General features: G+C 48.0%; 1 protein-coding gene across 4 annotated transcripts in view; it reads right to left on the bottom strand.

The window, feature by feature from the left end:
• Nucleotides 1-24,302, bottom strand: part of CCNL1 (cyclin L1) — a 382,007-nt gene that overhangs the window by 122,762 nt on the left and 234,943 nt on the right. For all 4 annotated transcript variants that reach the window (XM_078667166.1, XM_078667165.1, XM_078667163.1 and 1 more), the window contains one exon: nucleotides 764-863. In XM_078667166.1, coding sequence (XP_078523292.1) covers nucleotides 764-863 — 100 coding nt within the window. The remainder of the gene's footprint in view (nucleotides 1-763; nucleotides 864-24,302) is intronic.

Below are 24,302 nucleotides of genomic sequence, written 5' to 3'. Positions count from 1 at the left end.
TTAGAAGAGGAAGTGGATAGGCTATTAAATGCATGGTTGTCTCCATAATAGCATATGAAGGTTATTAATTACTGCTTATTTATATTACCGTGGGACTCCCACTTCGACGACTCAAGCATGTGAATCTATGAAAGATACCCCAATACTGGATAACAACCCAAAGATCCGCTTAAATCCACTTCCAGTGGTTGGGGTCCCCTTTGAAAGAGTGGGGATTGACAGTCTGTCTCCTTGACCCTCAACTGCATCAGCAGACAGATTTATACTGGTGGTAGTCCTAAGTGGAATTGCTTTAGGATACCCGGTGGCATGACCCAATGTCACTGCTCCAGCAGTGACCGGGGCCCTCATCAGTATCGTAACTAGAGTGGACTTTCTTAGGTGGTGGTGTTAGGCAGAGGTAGTAACTTTATGTCTGGCTACCTTGAAGCCATGTGGGAAAACATACATTTACCACCCCGTATCACAAAGAAATCAATAGCCTAGTTGAGCGATTCAACAAGAACCTGAAAGGTTTGATCATAGGACTCCCTGAAAAACTCAGTAAATTGAATGTCCTTTTGTCATGCCTGTGAGAAGTTGGCCTGATATATGATGTTCACTAGTTCTAGTGACCACCTTGTATCAGTCCAAACAACCCTTATGGTGATTGGTTGTAAGTCAACCTTTATAGACCAGCTAATTAACATGTAAGAAAAGAAAAATCATTAAACGTGCTTTCTGTAAAACAAACGTATAAAAGATGATAATGAAGACGACATACCTGTAGGGCTCTAGCTGCAAGATAAATACAAGCACATGCTATGGTCTCGGGTGGAAAGCGCACAAAAACATTAGTTCGAAGACAATCATTCATATAGTTCCTAGAAAAAGAAAAAAAAGGTTTACGGTTAAATATATTTATTGCTTTCAGTAACATTCACAGGAAAAATCATGACCTCCAGCAACTCTACACTTGCAGCTTATAGATTCCTTCATATATTCTTTGTGTGGAATGAGACATCATTCATCTAGGGCAGAAGTGATTGCCTCATTTGTAACCAAACAGATAAAAACAGCAGAAAATATCAACATCAAGGAATAAGCAATATAAAAAACGTACTCAAGTTTAACAATAGTGTTTTAGTCACTGTATGCTCCTTAAATTAATAATCACCAGCTAACAGCTAGGATTTAAGTAAAGTTACTTAAAAACAAAAAATAAAATGTAGTGAATGGTGGGAAAATATATTAAAAATTCCCATTAGTACTCTGCAGTGTTAAATGCACAAATGAGAGTCAGCCCTAGAAGGGCTCACAATTTGAGGAAGGCAAAGTTACTTATCTGTAATACTTGTTCCCTTCTATGGATAGCCTGAACAGTGTAATGAGCACTGAAATCCTCAGCCTGTGCAAAGCTTTTTAGTGGAAAAGTGTGCTTAAATGGAGAAACAATTGTCTTTGCAGCCTAGAGGCCATAAATGGCAGAATTGCATTTAACCCCTTCGACGCTCATGACGAGCTGGGCTCGTCATGAGGTAGCCTCCTCGCACGCTCATGACGAGCCCAGCTCGTCATGAAACATGCGTTTTTAAAAATCTCAGCACTCGAGCAGAATTCCGCTAGCGCGCATGCGGTTAAAACAAGATATCCAATTAATCCTAAATATTACATTAACAAAAGTCACTTGAAAAAATCTTCACACAAGTTTTTTTTATAAATGTTAAGGAAAAAGAAATGGGAGTTAGGGCATTGTTAGCAGTTAGGCTACACTATAATTGAAAGCAAAAACTGTTACTGTGCCTTTAAGGGCCTCACCCTTCCTCATGTGCGCCTATCATGACCCGCAGGTGAAAAGTCAGTTAATTTTTAAACAATTAAGGAGAACCTGGGTAGATGGAAGAAACAGTACTCTCTGGAAGGGTTGGGCATCACTATGATAAGAATTCCCCAGGCACAGAACTAGGATAACGGGTAAGAAGGAATATGCTACTTACCAGTATGCATCTGTTCTTGGCATGTAGGTCTGCTGACATTCACATCTGTGTATAGATCGCCGCCTAGTGTTGGGTCCGGATGATTGCACATTGTTGCCCTGGAAGAGTCTTCGAAGTATCACGAGATAGGTGGCTCCTCCCCTGGACTACAGTGCGCATTGGCATCCCCTCCATCCTTAGATTGTTTTTTGCCATTGTGGCAGAGGTGGAGTGTTGTACAGTAAGAGATGTCCATGCAAGAAAGTGAGAGTTAGAATGAATGGTACAGCTGCGACAGGCACCGGGGAGGAGGGTGGGCGATATGAATGTCAGCAGCCCTACATGCCAAGAACAGATGCATACTGGTAAGTAGCATATTCGGTTCGAGGCATGTGGGCTGCTGAATTCATATCTGTGCATAGAATGTATAGCAGTTTCTCCCTTAGCGGTGGCTACCTGTGCCAGCTGCAGCAGTCTGAAACAGAGTTTTTAGAACAGCCTGTCCTACAGCAGCTTGCTGTTTGGAATGTACATCTACACAATAGTGTTTTGTGAAAGTATGTATGGTAGACCATGTGGCTGCTTTACATATTTCCTCTAGTGGAATTTTTCCTAGGAAAGCCATGGATGCCCCCATTTTGTGTGTTGAATGCGCTCTTGGGGGAACTGTTAAAGTGCGTTTTGCCTTAAGATAACATATTAGAATGCACTTAACAATCCATCTTGCTAACCCAGATTTGGAAATGGGGTTGCCTTTGTGTTGCGGTGAAAAAGCAACAAACAACTGTTTTGTTTTCCTGAAATCTTTTGTCCTGTCTATGTAATATAGGAGAGCCCTTTTAACATCTAGTGTGTGCAGGGCCCTTTCAGGTACTGACTGTGGATTTGGGAAGAACACTGGCAGTTGTATTGTTTGATTGATGTGGAAGTGGGACACTACTTTTGGCATGAATTTAGGGTTTGTCCTAAGCACGACCCTATTAGCGTGGATTTGGAAGAATGGCTCTTGAATAGTTAGGGCTTGCAGCTCGCTAACTCTTCTAAGCGAAGTGATCGCTACGAGGAACGCCACCTTCCATAATAAAAATTGTATTTCACACGAGTGTAGAGGCTCAAAAGGTGGTCCCATTAGTCTGGTTAAAACGATGTTTAAGTTCCAGACCGGTGAAGGCGGGTGTCTTGGGGGATCACTCGTTTGAGTCCCTCCATGAATGCTTTAATTGCAGGCACTCTGAATAGGGAAAGGTGTTGCCTGTTCTGAAGGTAAGCTGCTATCGCAGCAAAGTGTATCCTTATAGACGTATAGGCTAGATTGCAGCGATGTAGGTGTAAAAGATAGCATATGATATTTTGAGTTGATGCGTCTAGTGGGTTTATGTAATTGTTGTTACAGTAAATGACAAAACGTTCCACTTTGCCGCATAGCAATCTCTTGTGGTAGGTCTTCTCGCCTCTGATAATGTGCATGCAGTCAGGAGGTAAGTTTAGGTAGCCAAACTCTATGACTTCAGGAGCCAGATTGCAAGGTTCAGCTGCTGTGGATCTGGGTGCTGAATGTCTCCATGGCTCTGCGTTAAGAGACTGGGTGTTAGTTTTAGTCTTTGATGAGGCACCACGGAAAGTTCTAGGAACGTGGTGTACCACGGTTGCCCGCCCATGTTGGAGCAACTAGGATTAGCGTCATGGAGTGTTGGCGCAGTTTGCGTGCCACTAGCGGTATCAACGGTGCTGGTGGAAAAGCGTAGGCAAATTTGCCGGACCAGTTAATCCATATCGCATTGCCCTGAGACTGCGGGTCTGGGAACCTTGCAGCGAAGTACCGGCATTTTGCGTTTTGTTTTGTGGCGAACAGGTCTATCTCTGGTTGTCCCCACTGTTTGAAGTATGGTTGAAGCACTGTGGGATGAATCTCCCACTCGTGTATCTGTTGGCTGTGTCTGCTGATTGTCCTTGCCTGGGAGGTGTTCGGCCATGAGAAAAATGTTTCCTTGAATGGCCCACTTCCACATGCTTTGAGCTAGATGTGACAGCTGTGGAGAGTGTGTTCCTCCCTGCTTCTGTATGTAGTACATCGCAGTCATGTTGTCCGTCCGGATCAACACGGTCTTGTTGCACAGATGTACTTTGAAAGCTTTCATTGCCATAAAAATTGCCATCAGCTCCAGTAGGTTGATGTGCATTTTTTTCTGCTGCGTGGTCCATAAGCCCTGTACTGTGTGGTGGAGGACATGGGCTCCCCACCCTATCAGGGATGCGTCTGTTGTCAAGACTATTTGTGGTACAGGCTCTTGGAACAGTCGTCCCTTGCAAAGGTTTTGTGGGTTCCACCAATGCAAAGAGTTGTATGCGCGACTGGTCACCAACACTAGGTTGTCTAATTGTCCTTGAGCCTGGTTCCACTGACGTGCTAGGGACTCCTGCAGCGGACGCATGTGTAGTCTTGCGTGAGGGACTATGGAGATGCAGGAGGCCATCATACCTATTAGTTGCATAAACACTCGGGCTGGGAGCGAGTGTTGGGGCTTGAACCTTAGGATTAGCGTCTGAATGCTGTTTATTCTGACAGAATTTGGCTGTGCTTTCCCTGCTAGAGTGTCTATCGTCGCTCCCAGGTATTGTTGTACGTGGGCAGGCTGAAGATGGGACTTTGGGTAGTTCAGCGAGAAACCTAAACTGTGCAGGAGGTGAATAGTGCGTGACATGTGGCTGGAACATTGCTGGGCTGACTGTGCTTCTATTAGCCAGTCGTCCAGATATGGATAGACATGAATATGCTGTCTTCTGAGATGTGCAGCTACTGTCGCTAGGCACTTGGTAAATACTCTGGGGGCTGTTGTCATCCCGAAAGGAAGGACTTTGAACTGATAGTGCTGATTTTGTATGGTAAACCGGAGATATTTCCTGTGTGCTGGGTGTACCGGTATATGGAAATATGCGTCCTTGAGGTCTAGTGTTGCGAGGAAGTCTCCTTGACGCAACAGTGGTAATACCTGCTGTAGAGTGAGCATGTGGAAATGTTCTGATAAAATGTATTGGTTTAACCCCTTCCACGCTCATGACGAGCTGGGCTCGTCATGAGGTAGCCTCCTCGCACGCTCATGACGAGCCCAGCTCGTCATGAAACATGGGAATGATCAAATCCCAGCACAGGAGGGGAAAATGCATAGCATCGATCTGGTTAAGGGTCTGAGGTCCAAGATTGGTCTGAGAGACCCGTCCTTTTTGGAGATTAGGAAGTACAGTGAGTACACCCCCCCTGTACCCTGGTGTTCTAAGGGTACTAGTTCTATGGCCCCCTTTTGTAGCATGCTGATGACTTCTTGCTGCAATAAGTGTAGGTGTTCTGCGGACATAGGACGTTGTTTTGGGGGTATGTTGGGTGGTGTGGAGATTAATTCTAGGCAATAGCCATGCTGGATAATTTGCCTCACCCACCTGTCTGTAGTTATGTTTTCCCAGATTTGCAGGAACTGCTGTAATCTTCCCCCGACCGGTGTTATATGCTGGGGGCAGTGACAAGAAGTCACTGCTTGGTATTGGTAGAGGATCTGGTGGTGTTATTCCCTCGTCCTCTACCCTTGCTGTTATTGCCACGGTATCCACCTCTACTGTTTTTGTTGTAGGTGTTTTGCGTGTTCCCTTTGTTGTATGAGGTTTGCTGCGCTGACCCTCCTCTTGCAGCTCCTCTGTTGCCAGAGTGACGAAAGGAGCCGCCTCTGTATTGTTGTGACTGCAAGGCTCCCATAGACTTGTCTGTCTCGGTATCCTTTTTCATTTTGTCTAATATTGTGTCCACATTAGGGCTAAACAAATAATCAGGGTTTACTGGCTGATTAAGTAAAGTGGTCTGAACCTCAGTTTTGAACCCAGAGATGCGGAGCCACGCATGTCTCCTGAGCATGACACTGGTATTGATAGCCCTGGCTGCTGTGTCAGCTGCGTCTAGCGCACACTTGATGGAGTCGTTGGAGATTAACTTTCCCTCCTGTATTAGGAACTTATAAGGTCAGGTAGATGCTGGAGAAGGTGCTCAAGTGTGTCGTAGTGTGCCCGGTCATACCTGGCTAACAGGGCTTGTGTGTTTGAGATTCTCCATATGTTAGCTGCTTGAGCAGCTACCCTTTTGCATGAAGCCTCCAAAACTTTAGACTCTTTGTCTGGAGGTTGAGCCTCGCCTGTAGTTTGAGAATTAGCATGTTTGCGTGCATTGGATACTACCAAAGAGTCCAATGGCAGCTGTCCTTAATGTATGTAGGGTCCACTGGTGCCGGCCTATATTTCTTTTCTATCCTTGGGTTAATGACTCTTGCCCTGGTTGGTTCCTTAAATATGTCCCCTGCATGTTTAAGCACCCCTTTTAGCATTGGCAATGTTTTCACTGATCTTTCAGAAGTGTTGAAAGTGTCAAAGAGGAAGTCCTCCTCAATGGGGTCTGCATGCTTTTCCACATGGTGGTTGTATGCTGCTCTTTCGATTAATGCATTGAAAGCAGCTGTGTCCTCTGTAGGCGAAGTTTTTACAGGATATGCAGTAGTATCTTGCATGGTCTGAGAGTCTACAGGATCTACATGACCAGACCACGGTTCATTTTGGGTGTCCTGGTCATCGTCCACTGGATAATTATACAGTTCATTACCCTCATATTCCACATCCTCCTCTGTGCGTGTGGGAGAATATGTATACGTTTGTTGCACATGTGTGCTGATGGGCTCAAAGAGAGTTGGAGATGTAGAAGAGTCTCTTTTTTTTTTAGTGGAATTCGGTAGGTTTCAGCAGAAGTATCTGGTCTGATTTTCCGTTTTAATACTGTAGGTTTGCCAGTATCTGGGTCCACATACAGTTTGGTCTGCTCTTCTGTCGAGGGCTCTTGCTCTTCTTGTGCTTGAGCTCTTTTCCTAGTTATCGCCTTTTTTGTTTGTGTCGGTTCGATTTCCGTCGTTGGTTCGACCGTTTTTCGGCGTATGTGCATTGGAAGTCCGAATTTTATCAGTCCGAGGGTCTTTTGTGCTTCAAGTCTTTTTAGGCTGTATGACCTTTTTCGGTGCCGGGAGTGTTATCGACTCGACAGTCGTTTGTTCGATAACCACTTTGTGGCCTTGTGTCTTTGGAGCTTGGTGCGTCGGAGTGATGTTTTGCCTCGATTCGATCGCCCCTTTGGCCTCGATTCTTGCCTTCGGCTCGAGTGTTCCCGTCTGCACCGCCTTTGGCTGGTCACCTTGTTGTCTCGGCTCGACAGCCCTCTTCTGCTGGAGTCCTTTGTTTGTGTTGCCTGGCGTCGACATCGATCTCGTCGGTTCGACGGCTTTCAGTGTAGGCATGTCTCTGGGCGTATTGGCTCTTGGCTCGACAGCCCTGATATGCGACCCAGCTATGTCGACGGCCATTTTGGGTTTGGTCGGCGCCGATGGATCCGCACCTTTCGGTCCGAAGAGTGGGAACTCTATCAGTTTCGGTTTCTTTTTTGCTTCTGTAACTTTCGGTTTCGATATTACCAGGGAATGGTAATGGTGCACCGATGGCTCTTGCCTTATGTTCTTAGCCGGGCTGAATTGCGGGGCTATAGAATCGATGTTTAGATCTTGGCTAAGGCCTTCCGGTGATGCCTCGACCTGAGCCTTTGGAAGCGTATCAGTGAATGTACTGGGCTCCGTACTCACGGTTGGCCCAGTGTCCTCGCCGGAGTCGTCCTCGACGGCTCCGATGCCTAGATCGTCGTCCCCTACCTCGACTATGTCGTCGTCTTCGTCGACGTAGTAGTTGGAGTCATGTTCCGATCCCTGCTCCGACTGCTGGTCTAGGTCCTCAGCTTCGACGACCTCCTTGTCGTCTTTAAAGATGTTCTCCGGGTCAGGCGCTGGCTTCTGCATCGTCTGCCTCGCTGCTCGACGAAAACGAAGTGTTTTCTTTGAACGGAACTGCGCACAAGCTAAGCAGTCGGCTTCATTGTGTTCAGGAGATAAACACTTGTTACACACAGGGTGTTTATCTATGTGTGGGAATTTTGAGTTACAATTGGGGCATCTTTCGAAGGGACTTCGTTCCATCGACCCTTGGTGTCGAGAAGGCCACGCGGCCCGATTCGACGATTTGAGTAGTAAACAACCGAAATAAAGTAGTCGTTACCGATCGGATAACAATACCGACGACCCCGAAGGCCTTTTGGCCTTTTAGAAAAAGTTTTTTATCGATTCCAAACTCAGAGTTGGAAATCACATCCGAACCCAATGGCGGAAAAAAACAATCTAAGGATGGAGGGGATGCCCATGCGCACTGTAGTCCAGGGGAGGAGCCACCTATCTCGTGATACTTCAAAGACTCTTCCAGGACAACAATGTGCAATCATCCGGACCCAACACTAGGCGGCGATCTATGCACAGATATGAATTCAGCAGCCCACATGCCTCGAACCAATAGTTACTTACCTGTAATCTGTGGTTCTCCAGTATCGGTGTCTTTCATAGATTCACATGCCTGAATCATTCCCCGTCGTGGGAGTGGGAGTCCCACGGTACATAAAAAAGCAATAATTTGTACAAGAGAAAATCCAAACCCTTGTTAATACCAACCAGGAAGTAAAGTAGCCCTAAACTACAATGGAAAAAACTTCAACACTCATGACTATCCTAGGCATTTTGTATAGACCAAACTACAGCCAATCAGGCGCCAGCACCCACTAGAATGCTCTCTCCAGAGACTCAGGCTCTCAGATTTTCTCGCACAGGAGTGAAAGTAATAATCGCCTGAGGAGCCTCTGAGGGGAGGTAGGCGGGGTGCATGTGAATCTATGAAAGACACCAATACTGGAGAACCACAGATTACAGGTAAGTAACTATTGTTCTTCGCCAGTATTGAGGTGTCTTTCATAGGTTCACATGCCTGCATCAGAGTAAATAGCAGTACATACCATCCTGCTCATAGACGCTTTTTTGCATTCCTATGCATATGTACATTTTGCAAACAATATTACATGAAACATAAGCGTCTAGAATAGCATAGAGGAGGAGGGAGAACAGAGGCATTCCTATGCATATGTATATTTTGCAAACAATATTACATGAAACATAAGCGTCTAGAAGAGCATAGAGGAGGAGGGAGAACAGAGGCTCACCTTATTTAAAAAGATAGTGAAGCACTGCTCGTCCCACTGAAGTATTAGCATCGCTGGCAGCATCCAAGCAATAGTTTTTGGTGAAGGTATGCGTGCTGGTCCAGGTTGCCGCTCTGCAGATATGAGTCAAGAGGCACTCCAGCGAAGAGGGCTGTTGAGGAAGAGACCGCTCTTGTAGAATGCGCTCTTGGCAATGACTGCAATGGTCTTCCTGCTGGTTGGTGACAGAGACTAATTGCTGAGGACACCCAACGGGCTATCGTCTGCTTAGATACAGCGTATCCTTGACGTATCCTTCCGTATGCTACAAAGAGCTGATCTGTTTTACGCAATGTAGCTGTTCGATGGAGGTCAAATTTAAGACATCTCTTGATGTCCAGGGAATGCAAGGCCTTCTCCGCTCTCGTTTGTAGATTAGGAAAGAATGTCTTTAAAAGGACCGGCTCATTAAGGTGAAAGTCGGATGGAACTTTAGGCATGTAGCTTGGATTGGTACGTAGCACCACCGAATTTGAAGTGAACTGTAAAAACAGAGCTTTGATGGTGAATGCTTGAATGTCATTGACTCTACGTACCGATGTTCGAGCTAGAATGAGAGAAACCTTCCAGGAAAGGAATTTGAGATCCACTTTATGAATAGGCTCAAAGGGGTGACCCATGAGCTGAGAGAGTACCAGATTAAAGTACCAGGAAGGAGGTGGACCCCGAACAGGCGGGAACATTCGAAAAAGTCCTTTGAAGAATTGCTGAATTATTCTAGTGGAATACAAAGAATTAGAGTGTCTATGGAGACGGCTAAGCCGTTCTAGGGAGCACAAACACCAACCACACTGGGATGTTGAAGAAAGCCCTCACTCACCACCTAGTGATGACATGCTTCATCATCGGGCCCCACCAAAGAGACCGAGTGTCTCTTTGGTGTGCTGCAACGCCAGGATTACTGCGGAGCAGGATGGTGAGTTTAGGGCGTGTTGAGTGCAATGTAAACTAGTGAATGGTGGGGGTATTAAAATAGTCAGTAGTGTATCTGAGGTAATAATTTTATTAAATGATCACTAAAGACAAAAGATATTAAAATATGTGAGGAAACAGTCCACTTTAATTGAGTGGTGGGTTCCTAAAGGGTAGTCGACATGTTTCTTGCCATCGAAACGGTGTTAATTTACCCGGCAATTCATCAGGACTGTGTGTGGTAAACCCTGGCGGTATGGGCACACTAAGGCCCACCCTTACCTAGGGACGCGAGTGTGAAAATTAAATAAAGGTGAAAAAAGTGCAAAAAAATTAGGAATGATTGAACTATTCCTAATTACTCCTGGTTTAGGAGGCTTCTACTTATCGTTTCTGCACTTTATAGGTGTTGGGAATGAACACCATGGGTCTCAGGAGGGGGGTGGAAGCGTATTCGGCACACCGCCCTTGACGCTCAGCACCCGCAGTCTACCTACGTCGCCCTCGAACCGGACCCCGACGAATGGCGTTGCAGCACACCAAAGAGACACTCGGTCTCTTTGGTGGGGCCCGATGATGAAGCATGTCATCACTAGGTGGTGAGTGAGGGCTTTCTTCAACATCCCAGTGTGGTTGGTTTTTGTGCTCCCTAGAACGGCTTAGCCTTCTCCATAGACACTCTTCTTTTGATTATTGATTACTGACCGGGGAACAAGAGTGTCGGTGTACTCTCCCTACCTCTCTCCTTGTTATTTACAAAGAATTAGAGCCATCTTGACGGAATCTGGAAATGGCTGCTAAAAACACTTTCAGTGTGGAATGAGACAAGCCAGATTTAGCCAATTGAAGAAAGGACGGTAAGATTTGTTCAGGTTTCGCATGGAGTGGATGTAAGTTGGCCGCGAGACACCAGGCACAAAACCTTTTCCATTTAAGTTTTTAAGTCTTAATAGTAGCAGGTGCTGGAGCGTTGGCTAAAACCTCTTTACAATCCTCTGGGATATTTAGATGGGCAAATTCAACGTGTTGAGGAGCCAAGCTGCTAATTTCCAGGAAGCTGGGTCCGGATGACAAATATGACCCCCCTGCATTGTTAGAAGATGTGGTAGTGCTTGAAGTTGTATGGGATTGCACTCCGAGAGAAGTAGGAGCTCGGTGAACCAATACTGGCGAGGCCACCTGGGCGCGATGAGGATGAGGCAGCATGGCTGCGGTTTCATTTTCCGGATGACCCTGGGAACCAAAGGAATCGGCAGAAAAGCGTATGCAAATATTTGAGACCAATTCATCAAAAGTGCTTCTCCGCATGAATCCTTGTGGGGAATCCAACTTGCAAAGTATGGGCATTTGTGGTTCTGCTTTGTCTCAAATAAGTCCAGGTCGGGATGACCCCACTTCTGAAAAAAACTGTTCAGAGTCGGCTGATGAAGTTTCCATTCGTGATTTGTCGCTGTCGCTCTGCTGAGAGAATCAGCGAGGACATTGGACATCCCCGGAACGTGTGTTGCTGACAGATTTATCCTGTGATCTAGAGCCCAACTCCAAATCTCCTGGGCCTACTGAGAAAGAAGGGCCGATCTTGTGCCCCCTTGTTTGTTCAAATAATGCATACTTGTTGTATTGTCTGTTCTGATTAAAACGGTGGATCAATGTATTATTGTTCGAAAAGATTTGAGGGCCAGAAAAATTGCTCTCAACTCTAGAAGGTTGATGTGCCACTTTTGATGTGCATTCCATTTCCCATTGACGGTCATTCCCTGTAGGTGTGCCCCCCATCCTTCCAGGGAAGCACCCTTGATGATGGTGTAACTTGGTATCTCCGTTAGGAATGAACGCCCTTTTTGCAGATTCTTTTTTCGGGTCCACCATAGAAAAGCCTTTTTCATACTGTGGGTTATGGCGATCCCGTCGTCGAATGACCCGGACACCTGAACCCAGTTCTTCTTGGAAAGGTCTCATCCGGAGACGACAGTTAGGTATGAGAGGGATGCAGGATGAAAGCATCCCTAGGAATGACTTGTACATTCGTACTGAAACGTACTCTTTTTGACGTAAGTTGAGGGCCATCTTGCAAATCATGAGTTGTCTTTCTTTTGAGACAAAGGCTTGGGTGAGGCGAGTGTCTAATGTTGCCCCCAAAAACAATATCCTTTGATATTGAACAAGATGGGATTTCTCGAAATTGATTGAAAGTCTTGTTGCTCCTAGAGAACTGGCCTTGATAAGGAAATCATCTAAATACGGGAAGATTTGTATGCCTTCCAAGCGAAGATGTGCCGCCACTGGGGCTAATACCTTCGTGAATACTCGGGGCGCTGAACGAAGCCCAAACGGGAGAACCTTGAATTGAAAGTCCCTGCCAGCCACTCTGAACCTCAGGAATTTCCTGTGCCTGGGGAGAATGGGCACATGAAAGTAGGCATCTTGAATGTAGGAGAGTGCGGTCTGCAATCCTATGGTCACCCCAGATTTGTGCTTTTTGCTTCACTGGTTTACGACTTTCCCTGGCTGTGGGCCTGCTAATCAGACCCACAGCCTAGCTGTTCTCTCTCTAAATTGACAACCATGTACCTTAGGTGCATTTACCAATTGGTACTGGGCCACCTTATCAGTCCCTGTACAGTGTACCATAGGTACCCAGGGCATAGGTGTACCCAGGGCCTACCAGGGGCTGAAGCATGTATTATGCCACCCCTGGCTGGCCATCTAAACAGACACAACTGGCTGCACGACAGCTGGGGCAAGGTGGTGTAATCACCCTTTGCTTTAGATATAGTTACCTATATCTAAACCTAAAATGGACACATATATTCCTATCAGTCACTCCTATGGAAGGCCTTATCAATCCTGAAGGCAGAGTGCTTGGAATTATGTGAGATGGTGCTCTGGCATGAGCTGAGCCCGTTTGCAGCTTGCGGAACCCAGTCCTTATAGCTGTTCCATGATAACGTTATACCATATACTCTTAAGTGCATTATAATCCTCACGGTTAAATGCTAACTCTGGTATAACATTATCAAAATATGTCGAGTAAGGTGTCATACGAATTGGAATACTACCCCCTCGCCAATTCTGGCGACGGGGGTAGCATTCCACCCTTCTAGAGGGACACGACATGTATGTAACTGAGAACACCGGTTAAAGTTAACTCGAGCCTTGGCATCACAAAATGGATGCTGCCACCACAGACACAAGTCTGACCTCCTACTGCTGGGAGTCCTTCCAGCGAGGGCGGCTTGGACAAAGGGTTTCCTGCCTTGGGAGGTGCTAGCACCACCCCAGACAGGATTTTGTGTATTGGGTAGGGTAGGCTTGAAAGGAATGAGACATGCCTGGGGCACACAAGGTGCCCTGTGCATACACCGGTTCAAACCAGTTGCTGGGACACTCCAGCCCCAGCTCTGGCGGGAAACCGGACAAAGGATAGGGGGTGTAACCACCCCCTTCCTGGTCCCACCCAGGGGAGGGACCTAGTCAGTAGTGCAGCCCCCTTTAGCAGGATAAAGGTAGGAGCTGGTCCCATTCCAAATCAGATTATCCTGAACATATTCTACAAGAAGAAACTCTGGACTTTGACGTTCTGCTCCACAGAAGACTGAAGAATCTCCCTTGTGGGCAAGGAGTGTCCACCCTGCACAAGCAGGCACCATCAAGCGTCCAGCGGCTTCCCTTTGTCGTCTTCCTTCCAGGATCCAGACTTCAGAGCCCGACGAGACCCGGATTCCCAGACCTCGCCGACCTCAACCCACATCTGCAGCAAAGCTGACACCCGTGGGTGCGACGAGACACGTGGGACCGGCCATCTTGGAAGAAACTGCACTTCGCTTCCAGCACGACTCCCGAGGTAAACTCGACCAAGTGCTTTGGGGACTGAGAAGCCCCATCCCCGAGCAGCTCCTGCACCGAAGATCAGCCCTCCAGCATCCACGAGATCTGCGTGGGGCTCTTCTGCTTTGTTGCTGCTTGACGCGTTGTCTGGTCACTTGCCGGCTGGCTAGTGGCCTCCTAGACGACGAACCTTTGAATCTTTGCTGCTGGTCTGGTTGCTCCAGACTGGCCCTTGCTCCCTTCCAAAAGAGGGGCACCCCGGACTCTCCTAGTCCGCACCAGACGCTTTCTCCACTCACCGCGTGGGTTGCCTTTGCCAAGGCCTGTTGACGCCGATTCCGGATCCAACACCGCCGACAGCGAGAGCCTGCGTGGGACAGCTCGTGCCTCCATCCTTGTCGTCGAAGACACCTCCTGGTCCACGTGGCTGCAGAGTCAAGCGTCCACACTTCACCTGATCGCGACGTCGACATCTGGTTCCTTCCTGGTTCCACTCCAGTCACTGGCTAGTGACTGAACATTGCCCCTCTGCTTTCAGGTCGCCTTCTTCACCAATCCACCCTTGGATTGCACCGGACATCTTCCTCTTGGTCGCCTGCAGCATCTTTTCTTTCAGGCTCCATTGACTTCAATGCGAGAACCCGACACACTTTGGCACCTATGCACCCGCAGCCCGTGGATGAGGTAACGAGAGCATTTCGGTGCTCAAGGGTAGTTTAACTGTCCTAGTGTCCAGTTCCAGTCGTTGTTGTCCTAACTAGTCAGGATTGTCCGTACTCACCTTTAACTTGAACTGTACTGTCCATAGACGTTGTTACGCATCTCGCGTGTGAGTTCACACTCTGCACACGCGTTCCGTGGGCCTCCTATTACTTACCTAGTGTTAGTGTAGCGTGGTCCCATCGATCCTACAGCCTCTGGACAGCTCCATTCCTTCTATTGACTTTCACATTCCACTTACTTAGTATATGGTTTGTCGTGCCCCTAGGGCACCATTGTAATTTTGTGCAACTTGTCGTATTTTTCGTACGCGATTGTCATGTGCTTAGCCCTCTGACCTCAAAGAGTTCAGAGGTGTTGTTATTAATAAATATACTGTTTATTTTCATAACAACCTGTGTGGTGTCCTTTCATCTGGTATTCAAGGGGTTATATTGTGGTAAAACAGCTGGCTTCACATGCCAAAAGAGTTTAGCCTAAGACTGCTTTGTCCATGCTACCATTAGGATAGCTGGTCTATAAGGTTGACTTACAACCAATCCTCATAAGGGTTGTTTGGACTGATACAAGGTGATCACTAGAACTAGTGAGCATCAAATATCAGGCCAACTTCTCACATTGAAGATCTAGGGTAGCCATGTGATCGCCTTGGGAAAGAAGCTGGAGGAATTCTTGAAGTGTTAACATCCGGAAGGACATCTTCTTGAGGTATTTGTTGAGGGCGCGTAGGTCGAGAATGGGGCGCCACTCTCCTGTTTTCTTTCGTATGAGGAAGAACCTCGAATAGAAACCTCTTCCTCTTTGTAATTGAGAAACCTTCTCGATTGCACCTTTCCGAATCATTATATTTATTTGGGACAGAAGCTCCTTGAGGTGAGCTGGTGGTGGACCTTTAGGAGGTGAATATGGAGGGATTTTTACAAATTCTAAAGTGTGTCCTACATCCAGGACCTACTTGTCCGTAGTAATCTTGGGCCAATTTGATAAGTAATGGGATATTCTTTCTCTAACTTTTGACTTTGGTACTGGCAGCGGTGGCGGCAAGAGGCAGTTTTCAGTTCTCATTGCCTTTTAGCAGAATCTCGTCCCCGATAGGATTTTCTTTTTCCTTGCGAAAAGTTGTTGCTTCGCTGTCCGTATGTCTGTTTATACGGTTGATATCGCTGATTACCTTGTGATGAATGGTACGAGCGCTGCTGAGAATATCCTCCTCTATTTGCATAGGACCCTCGTCCTTTGGCACCACGAAAGGACGATTTGCGAAACTGCAGGTTTCCCAGCGACCTTGCGGTGTCTGTATCTTTCTTTATGGCCTGCAAGGCTTCGTCAATGTGCTGGCCAAATAGATATTCTCCATCGTAAGGCATATCTATTATCTTTGCCTGGACTTCTTGCCGGAAGGAGGTGGACTTCGGCCAACCTTGTCTCCGTAAGACTGCCGCGCCCACCAACTGTCAGAAGCCAGTGGTTGCCACATCCACAGCTGCGTCAATCATCTCTGCAGAGACGCACTCCCCTTCATGTAACACCTTCTTTGCTTCTGACCTCTCCGGTTCCGGAAGCTTTGCGATATGGAGATATGTCTGACCACACCCGTCTATCATATCTCCCTAGTATTGCTAGGGAATTTGCTGCTCGGATAGTAGTCGCAGCTATTGTTGATACCTTTTTCCCGATGGAGTCGAGATGTCTTCCATCTCGGTCAGGTGGGGCGGTCACTTGTGAGGACGGGTTTCTGGCTTTATTCTGTGCCGCTTGAGTGACAACGGACTCTGTCTTAGCTTGTCCGATAAGGCATGCAGGTGATGTAATGGGCGCCTTGTACTTTGTCAATTAGATGTAAGACTGCTGGTAAAGAATTTGGAGTGGACATGACCTTCAAGCCCTCCTTCCAAATGAAATCTATTATTGGGATTGTCCTCACTTGCTTGTATGGCTGATCTTTAAAGTCATATAAAAAACAATCCTGCTTTTTAGCTTCCATAGAAATCTGAAACCTTTGTTGCTCTTTCCATTACTAGATGGAATCCTCCAATATCAACCGGTGGAGAGTCCGCCGTATGAGGAGCAGTAGGTGATGGCGTCTGCGTCTGATAATTATCCCACTCCGACATTACTGATTGGTTGTCCACCTCTCCTTCCTCTCGGTTGTCATCAGTGGTGTCACATGTATGGTGGGATTGTGCTGGAGAAGGTGGATTAGAAGATTGTATCTCAGGTACTGGTGTCAAAGGAGACTGTCTTGGGACTCTCAAGGCTGAGGCAGGTGCTTGAGTCATGGGTGTCGCCGGAAGCAAGTCTGCCAACTCAGACGTAGGGAACAGGCGGTAATAGTCATTTAACATGTATTGTAAATTTGTAAGAAGGTCTAATGGCATCTGAGCTGTTGGTACTGCTGCAGGGGCTTGAGCAACTGGTGCAGGAAAAAAACCTCTTCCTCTTCGTGATCATCCTCCTGCGTCTTTATTAATAGTTCTGACGGACTTCTGGCCGCCCGGAAATTGTCGTCCTCATCAGATTGCTCCCGATTGTCATCTTCCTCTGAATCCAGAAGCTGTTCAGGCAACTTGAGAGGTGAAAGAGGCGGTAGAGTAGAGCCTTTTCTTTGTAATAATGAAGCCCCCCGACAGTGAAATAAAAGAGGCAGCAGGCGGAGCAGCGGACCAAACCTGTAGATCTGTACATGATGACAGAAGAGGCGTCGACGGACCCACCGTCGACGGTATCATCGACTGAGATATTTCATGCTTCGTCGACAGGGCTTTCAATGTTGATGTTGTCAGCGACGAGGTTAGTTTCGTCGACGAAGCCTTCGACGACTATGTTGACTGGTCGACGACGGTAGAACTTTCATCGACTAAGAACTTGACCACAACGGTGGAATCTTCGACGACGACTATGGACTTCTCGTTGACGGTGTGGTCGTCGACGACGGCAAAGCTGCTTTTGTCGACGAGGGAACTGACGACGGGATGACTTTAGTCGAAGGACTAATCTTTGTCGACGTTGTACTCGTTGACGATATCATCTTCAACTTAGACGACGAAGGAACGTCGACGCTTCAAGGTTGAATCTTCGTCGACGAGATGGGTCTCACTGAAACCAAGACCATCGTCGACGGTGAAGAAGCAGACGACATCACCATCTGAGGCTTTGGCGAAGAGAAACTAACAGTCGACGTGGAGGAAATACTGTAGACTGGACCCGTCGACGGAGCAGCCGTCGACTATGAGGTCGTCGACGAGGTCTTTATCTAAGGTAATTTTTTCTCTGACAGTCTTTTAGATGGTAAAGACTTAGCAGCCTTTCTCGGGGGCGTTTTAGATCCACATTTAGAAGGTGGAAAAGCCTTTTTTTGCGGTAGAAGAGAAAGGCAAGCTAGAATCCTTAGCTTTTCTCAACACCTTAGCCCCAGGAGAAGATACCTCTTCCTCAATCTTTCTCTTTCTGGAAGTTGTAGAAGACCCCATAGCCAGACTTCCTAGCTCAGATAGAGGATCATCCTGGTCCTTAATCTTCTGCAACCATAGTAGAAGACGACCTTCTCTGTCTCTGAGGGTCTTCTGAGGAAAGGTCCTGCAGATCTAACAATCCTTTACCTCATGGTCTGGATATAGGCAATAAATGCACTTTTTGTGGGGATCTTTTTCAAAAAGCCTAAGCTTGCCACAAGACTCGCATGGTCTGAAGAGAGATTTTGAAGAAGACATTCCAAAAATAGGAGAAAAAAACAGTCAGGTACAGAAGTACTGAGCAGAGCTCAGGGAGACTCCCTTTCACACTACGTGCAGTAGAAAATCCGAGAGCCCGAGTCTCTGGGGAGAGCATTCTAGTGGGTGCTGGCGCCTGATTGGCTGTAGTTTGGTCTATACAAAATGACTAGGATAGTCATGTGTGGAAGTTTTTTCCATTGTAGCTTAGGGCTACTTTACTTCCTGGTTGGTATTACCAAGGGTTTTGGTTTTCTTATATACAAATTATTGCTTTTTTATGTACCGTGGGACTCCCACTCAGACGACGGGGAATGATTCAGGCATGTGAATCTATGAACGACACCCCAATACTGGAGAACTAACTTTCTTCTCTTCTAGGGGATACACAAATAGTTATATCCACTGAATGGAGTAGCAAGCATATCCCATTAGAAATTATGGACAATAAAGTAAAGCAGCACTCGTTCACATTCAAATTTCTCAATAGGCCTCACTTACTTGATCATCTGCCTTGGAAACCAAATCTAAACAGTCTCTGCTAAATGCAGCTGTTGATCTCCAGTGTTTACATATTTTTGTATTATGGAATGAAACATTTCCTAGCCAACGTAAAGGAAAGTTTCAATTCTATTAAGGGGGCGCTAGAGGGCGCACACGCAGACAGGCCGCACGAATGTGAGGCTCCTGCAGCCTGGAACAATAATCCTTCTTTTATCAGACTAAACCGACTCCTTACCCGACAGAAATAACACACAAGTGCAAAGATAGCTGTTTGCTACCCTCGGCGAAAGTTTGGAGGCTCCACGACGTACTGCGACGAAGTTAGAGGCAGCGGAGTTCTTTCCCGGGACCTGTGCTGGAGCTGGGCGTGGAGAGCTCTGGGGACCGGAGGACTACGCCAGGCCGCGGCGCTCCACGAGGCGCACAGGCCTCAAGACGGAGCGCCGGGAAAGTGCCCACCTTTCGCCGCTGCTGAGAGACGACACATCGCAAGGCACCGGAGCACTACTGCCGGCTGACGATATTGGCTGCGAGGCCCGGCGGGGCTCCTGTGCCACCGACGGCTGCACTGCGCAAGGCTGGGAATCGTAGGACTGCGGGGAGAAGCGCGGCCGACGGGGGTGACTGCAGGCGGCAGCATACCGTGAATGCCAGATGGCGCATTGGACGACGGCCGGCGTTCAGTGGGGCACGGACATAAATAACTGCCCCCCCGCGCAACTGACAATCGATCAGCAGGCTTTGAACGTTGGCGGAGCTGCTTTCGGAGCGGCGCGGCCCCCCGTCTGTGCTGCCCCTGTGCATTTCTCGGGCGGGGCCTGGACGTTGCCGGTGAGTGGAACACTGCTAAATTGACCTTGCCTTTGTGAATGCTTAAGGCAGCAGCTGCGGGGGTTTTGCACGGCCTCACCGCCTGGAACGGCGGGCTACAGGACCTATGAGCCGCGTGTTAGCACACCCAAACAAGGATCGCGAAAAACTGCTGAACGTATGGTATATATGCTGAAAGAACCGGCAACACTTTAACAGTCATGATACATGGCCGTGGAGCGGCTAATAAGAATTGGATAAGGTGCCTGCTCGAACTTTTATCACTACAGTGGTAGCGTGAAGGCAATTTGGTGACTTTGCACGGCCCTTACATGCGCACATTGACAGCCTAGGCGACCGGATTGCGCCCAGGAGCTGAGATACTGCGCGGGAGGGGAGCACCACGCACCGATGCGAATTTGGTATTCCATATGCCCCAGGGCGCTGCCTGACACGATACCGCGGCTGTACAGACGGGCCCGGGAAACGCTGGGCATTAGCTGTGACACGCCTTGATAAAGCAGAGGGGCAGCGGTGGCACGCCATTCGCAATACCACACAACGCTGGTGTCATAAGTCTATGTGCTGGCGTCTACGGACATAGTGGAGGTACTGTTGTGACTCGTACTCTGCATGCTGTGACCACGCTTTATTGGCCTACGAGTGTAGGACCCACGTTGCTCCATCATTCGTCCACAGCGTGAAGAAACTACTTATGGTGCCGGATGGTCAGGCCCCAGTTACTGCCTTGGACCGAGAGCGTCTATTCCTCATTGCCTGCTGAGACGTTGCGGTGAAAGGCGCTTGCTGCCTTTATACGCCCACCCACCCACTGGGATTGATATAAATACCACGGGGCTGTATGAGACTGAGATTACTCCACTAAACTAAGTGTGTTGAACCTCCTTTCCCCCCCGCACGCGGAGGTGGATATCACTTGCTCGGACCTCTCTGCACGCCGGTGGTGGGGACGCCCTGTTGCATTGCACTGTACTAGTGGGCACTGGCTCTTGCCCTCTCTGGTAAGAACTTGGGCAGCGACCCTCGCCGACCGTCGCAGGTCCCTACACGAATCCCACTATGGGGAAGCCCGATAACCGGCAATCTAAGCTGTCATTCGATTCCACCGCTCCCAAAAAAGGGCTGCGAAATGCGCCGGACACAGGGGGATCCCAAAGCCCAGCGACCACTGGAGCAAGTTCTAGCTCTTCTGCGTCTGACATGCAGCAACTGATGCAGGAGATACGGCAGGGGTTTGCCACAATAGTAGACAAGGTCGACCGGATCTCGTCGAGGATGGACGCCATCGCACAAAAAATGGACGTCCATGAAGAGCGCATCACGGAAACGGAAAGACGAATATCTGATAATGACAACACCACGGCCTCGCATACCACGCAACTCTCAAGAATGGACAACGTCCTCAGAGTTATTGCTGCGAAGAAGGAGGAGTTGGAAGCTCGCAGCCGGCGAAACATTCGCATGATCGGCGTGCCGGAATCCACCAACACAGGCCACATGGAGTAGTACGTGGAGAAGATCCTTCTTACTGCAGTCGGACCTGAAGCGTTTTCCAAACAATTCATCGCTGAAAGAGCGCACCGATCGCTTGGCCCTCGACCTAAGGCTGGAGCCCCACCAAGACCCATCATTGCACGGCTTTTAAACTACCGAGACCGGGATACTGCACTGAGGGCAGCACGCACCAACCAAAATCTCTCGTGTGATGGGGTCAATTTTTCCATTTACCCGGACTTCACGCCCATAGTGCAGGAACAGCGACGTAAATTCCTTGATGTCAAGAAAAAACTCCGGACACTACAGATTGACTACGCACTGCTGTACCCAGCCAAACTAAGAGTGACCCACCAAGCAAAGCAGCATTTCTTCACAAATCCGCAACAAGTAGCCGATTTTTTGAAAACCCTACGACGGGCACGTTCTGGACATAGAAACAATGACGAAGGAGAGCAGGAAGATGCACAATCGCTGAATGGAGACGGCTGAGCTGGAGGTCTGATTGATGAGGTGCATTGATGGCCCACTGGCACTAGCCTGGGGGCTCACAGGAGGACTTCGATTGTGAATGAACATCGCTGCTGACCGAGAATGCCATGGACGGGTATTGGATGGTTGGTGCTAATGTATTCCAGGCACCACCCCCTTCCCTTGATTGTGCCCACTTGAGGCCGCACAGGACAAAGGGCAAGGTGTAGGGGGTGGCTATGTGTATACCCTAGAGGACCCCCATAGGGTGTACCCCATTGGACATGTTGACTGCATTGCAGATGTTGGGGTGTTTACTTATTGTTCGGGGTGGAGGGTGGGATGGGGATTCTGGTAAGTTGGGGCTGCTTTAGTGGGAGGTGGGTTGGGGGGGACCTCTGTGCATGATTTGAAGCTTTATGCTTCTAGGAGTGTTATTGATGTATCTCGGACAAAAATGTGTGATTATAGATGGTCCCAAACTGAGCAATGTAACCTAGTAGCAAATGGGAAGAAGAGGCCAAGTTCTCGGGCCTCAATTGTTATGTTCATTAGGGTTGAGGGAGGAGGAGAAACAAGACCACAGTTGTCTCCATGCGAGCCGTGCAGAACTCGAGACCTTGTCCTGCTTTGTGATATGTTTCCTGGCCTTAAGACATGCCATTTGTTGAATGTTTCTATTATTGTCAAGTTGGAGATGTTTCAGCTGGGGAAGGGAGGGAGAAGGTTGTTTGACGGCACTGGTACAAACTCTGCATTGTGTTGGGTAGGACCTATTGCAGTCAATTGGAAATGCAGTTGGGGTTCTTCTTTTGGAATATTGGGGTTGTTTCAGGGGGGGGAAGGGATGGTTGTTTACTGATTACGGTATAAAGTTGGGCGCGATGACTATCGAAGAGTTGCTACACCTGGATCCCACAGGATTTCGTGATGATGATATGCGGGAAAGTATTCTCGCGTCGCATTTTGTACACACAAGCATTGATCCACAAGACTGCACTAGCATGTATGTTACTTTAGGACCCGGAATACTTGATCATTGGCCTGTACTTTTTGTACACACAAGCATTGATCCACAAGACTGCACTAGCATGTATGTTGCTTTAGGACCCGGAATGCTTGATCATTGGCCTGTACTAGATAGGTCACCTAGTGTTGAGAGATAGCACCACTCATGGGGGACACTGATCTGAATGTATTGACATGGAATGTGAGAGGCTTGGGAGACCCTAGGAAAAGGCGTCAAATTTTATCATACCTGGACCGCCACTTGGTGCACATAGCCTTTCTCCAAGAAACCCACTTCAAGGTACAGACTTCCCGCACATTTGCCAACAGATGGGCGATTCACACGGTATTCTCGTCCTTCTCGACATACGCTAGAGGTACAGCGATACTGGTAAAGAGAGGTACGCCCTTTGCTATGGCTGGTACCAAAATGGACTCCCAAGGGAGGTATTGTATGATGTGGGGTAGACTAGGACACATTGCAGTCACATTGGTGTGCTGCTACGGTCCCAACAATGATGATCCTCAGTTGTTCACGTCGCTGTGGGCGGCGGTTGTGGGAACCGGTCTGCAACACCTCATTTGGGGGGGAGATTTCAAAACTACACTGGACCCTACCATGGACAGGTCGCACCCATCCCCTCACCATTACACTAGGGCTAGGACGGCACTGCGTGCGGTACTAACGGATCACAGTTTGATAGACACCCGGAGACACTTGCACACTGACACGCGGGAAGGTACACATTTTACGGCACAAGCACGTTCATGGGCACGGCTTGACTATATATTTCTGACACCACAGCTTTATACTTCACTTGTTAAGTCACAGCATCTCCCAAGAACGTACTCTGATCACTCCCCTGTGAAGATAACTTTACGCTCGGCAGACTTAGGCCCCCCCACAACTGCTTGGCGATTGCAACCTACGATGTTGCTTGACGCTTCCTTTCAAGAAGAGCTTTGCGATGAATGTTTAGACTTTTTTAAGAGGAATAAGGATTCTGTTAATGACGTGGAAACTATCTGGGACGCGTTCAAGATAACTTTGAGAGGGTTTTGTATTGCTAAGGGATCCGGAGTTTTAAAGAGCATCGTGACACGATTGGCGACACTAGAGGCCGAACTTAAACGCCTTGAGGCGTCATTGACTACAGGGCCCGATGATACCGCCCTCTCGAGTATACGTGAGTAAATCTGAGTACGCGGAGAAAGCCGCTAGGGAATCGAAATTTAGGGGCAAGTACTGGATCGCGCGCCGATATGGCGAAGGTGAGAGACCAGAGAAGGCCTTGGCTGCAACGATTAAACTGACACGAGCACCTAATATTATACTAGAACTCGGAGGGGGAGGTGATTAAAGACACCGCACAAATCCTCAACTCGTTTGTGATGCACTACAGCTCGCTATACACTTCCACTAGAGCAGGTGACCTCCGCTTACAAGACTATCTGGCCGATGTTTCCCTTGGTTGGCTTAGTGATGCACAGAGGGCATTTTTGAGTGCCCCTTTCAAGGTGGACGAGGTGCGAGACGCGATCATGAGTATGAGGTCGGGGAAAGCTACGAGACTAGACGGGATCCCGATAGAATTTTATAAAACATACATAGACTTTATGGCTCCGGTACTGCGGGAGGTCTACGAAGATGCCCTTGAGGTGGGCCACTTGCCGCCCTCTATGCGTGTAGCACTTATTACATCACTACTTAAACCCAGGAAA

This window comes from Lissotriton helveticus, chromosome 11 (genome assembly GCF_964261635.1).
Source record: "Lissotriton helveticus chromosome 11, aLisHel1.1, whole genome shotgun sequence".
Lineage (NCBI taxonomy): Eukaryota > Metazoa > Chordata > Amphibia > Caudata > Salamandridae > Lissotriton > Lissotriton helveticus.
Note: the sequence above shows the minus strand (reverse complement) of the source record. Positions and strands in the feature narration are given on the sequence as shown.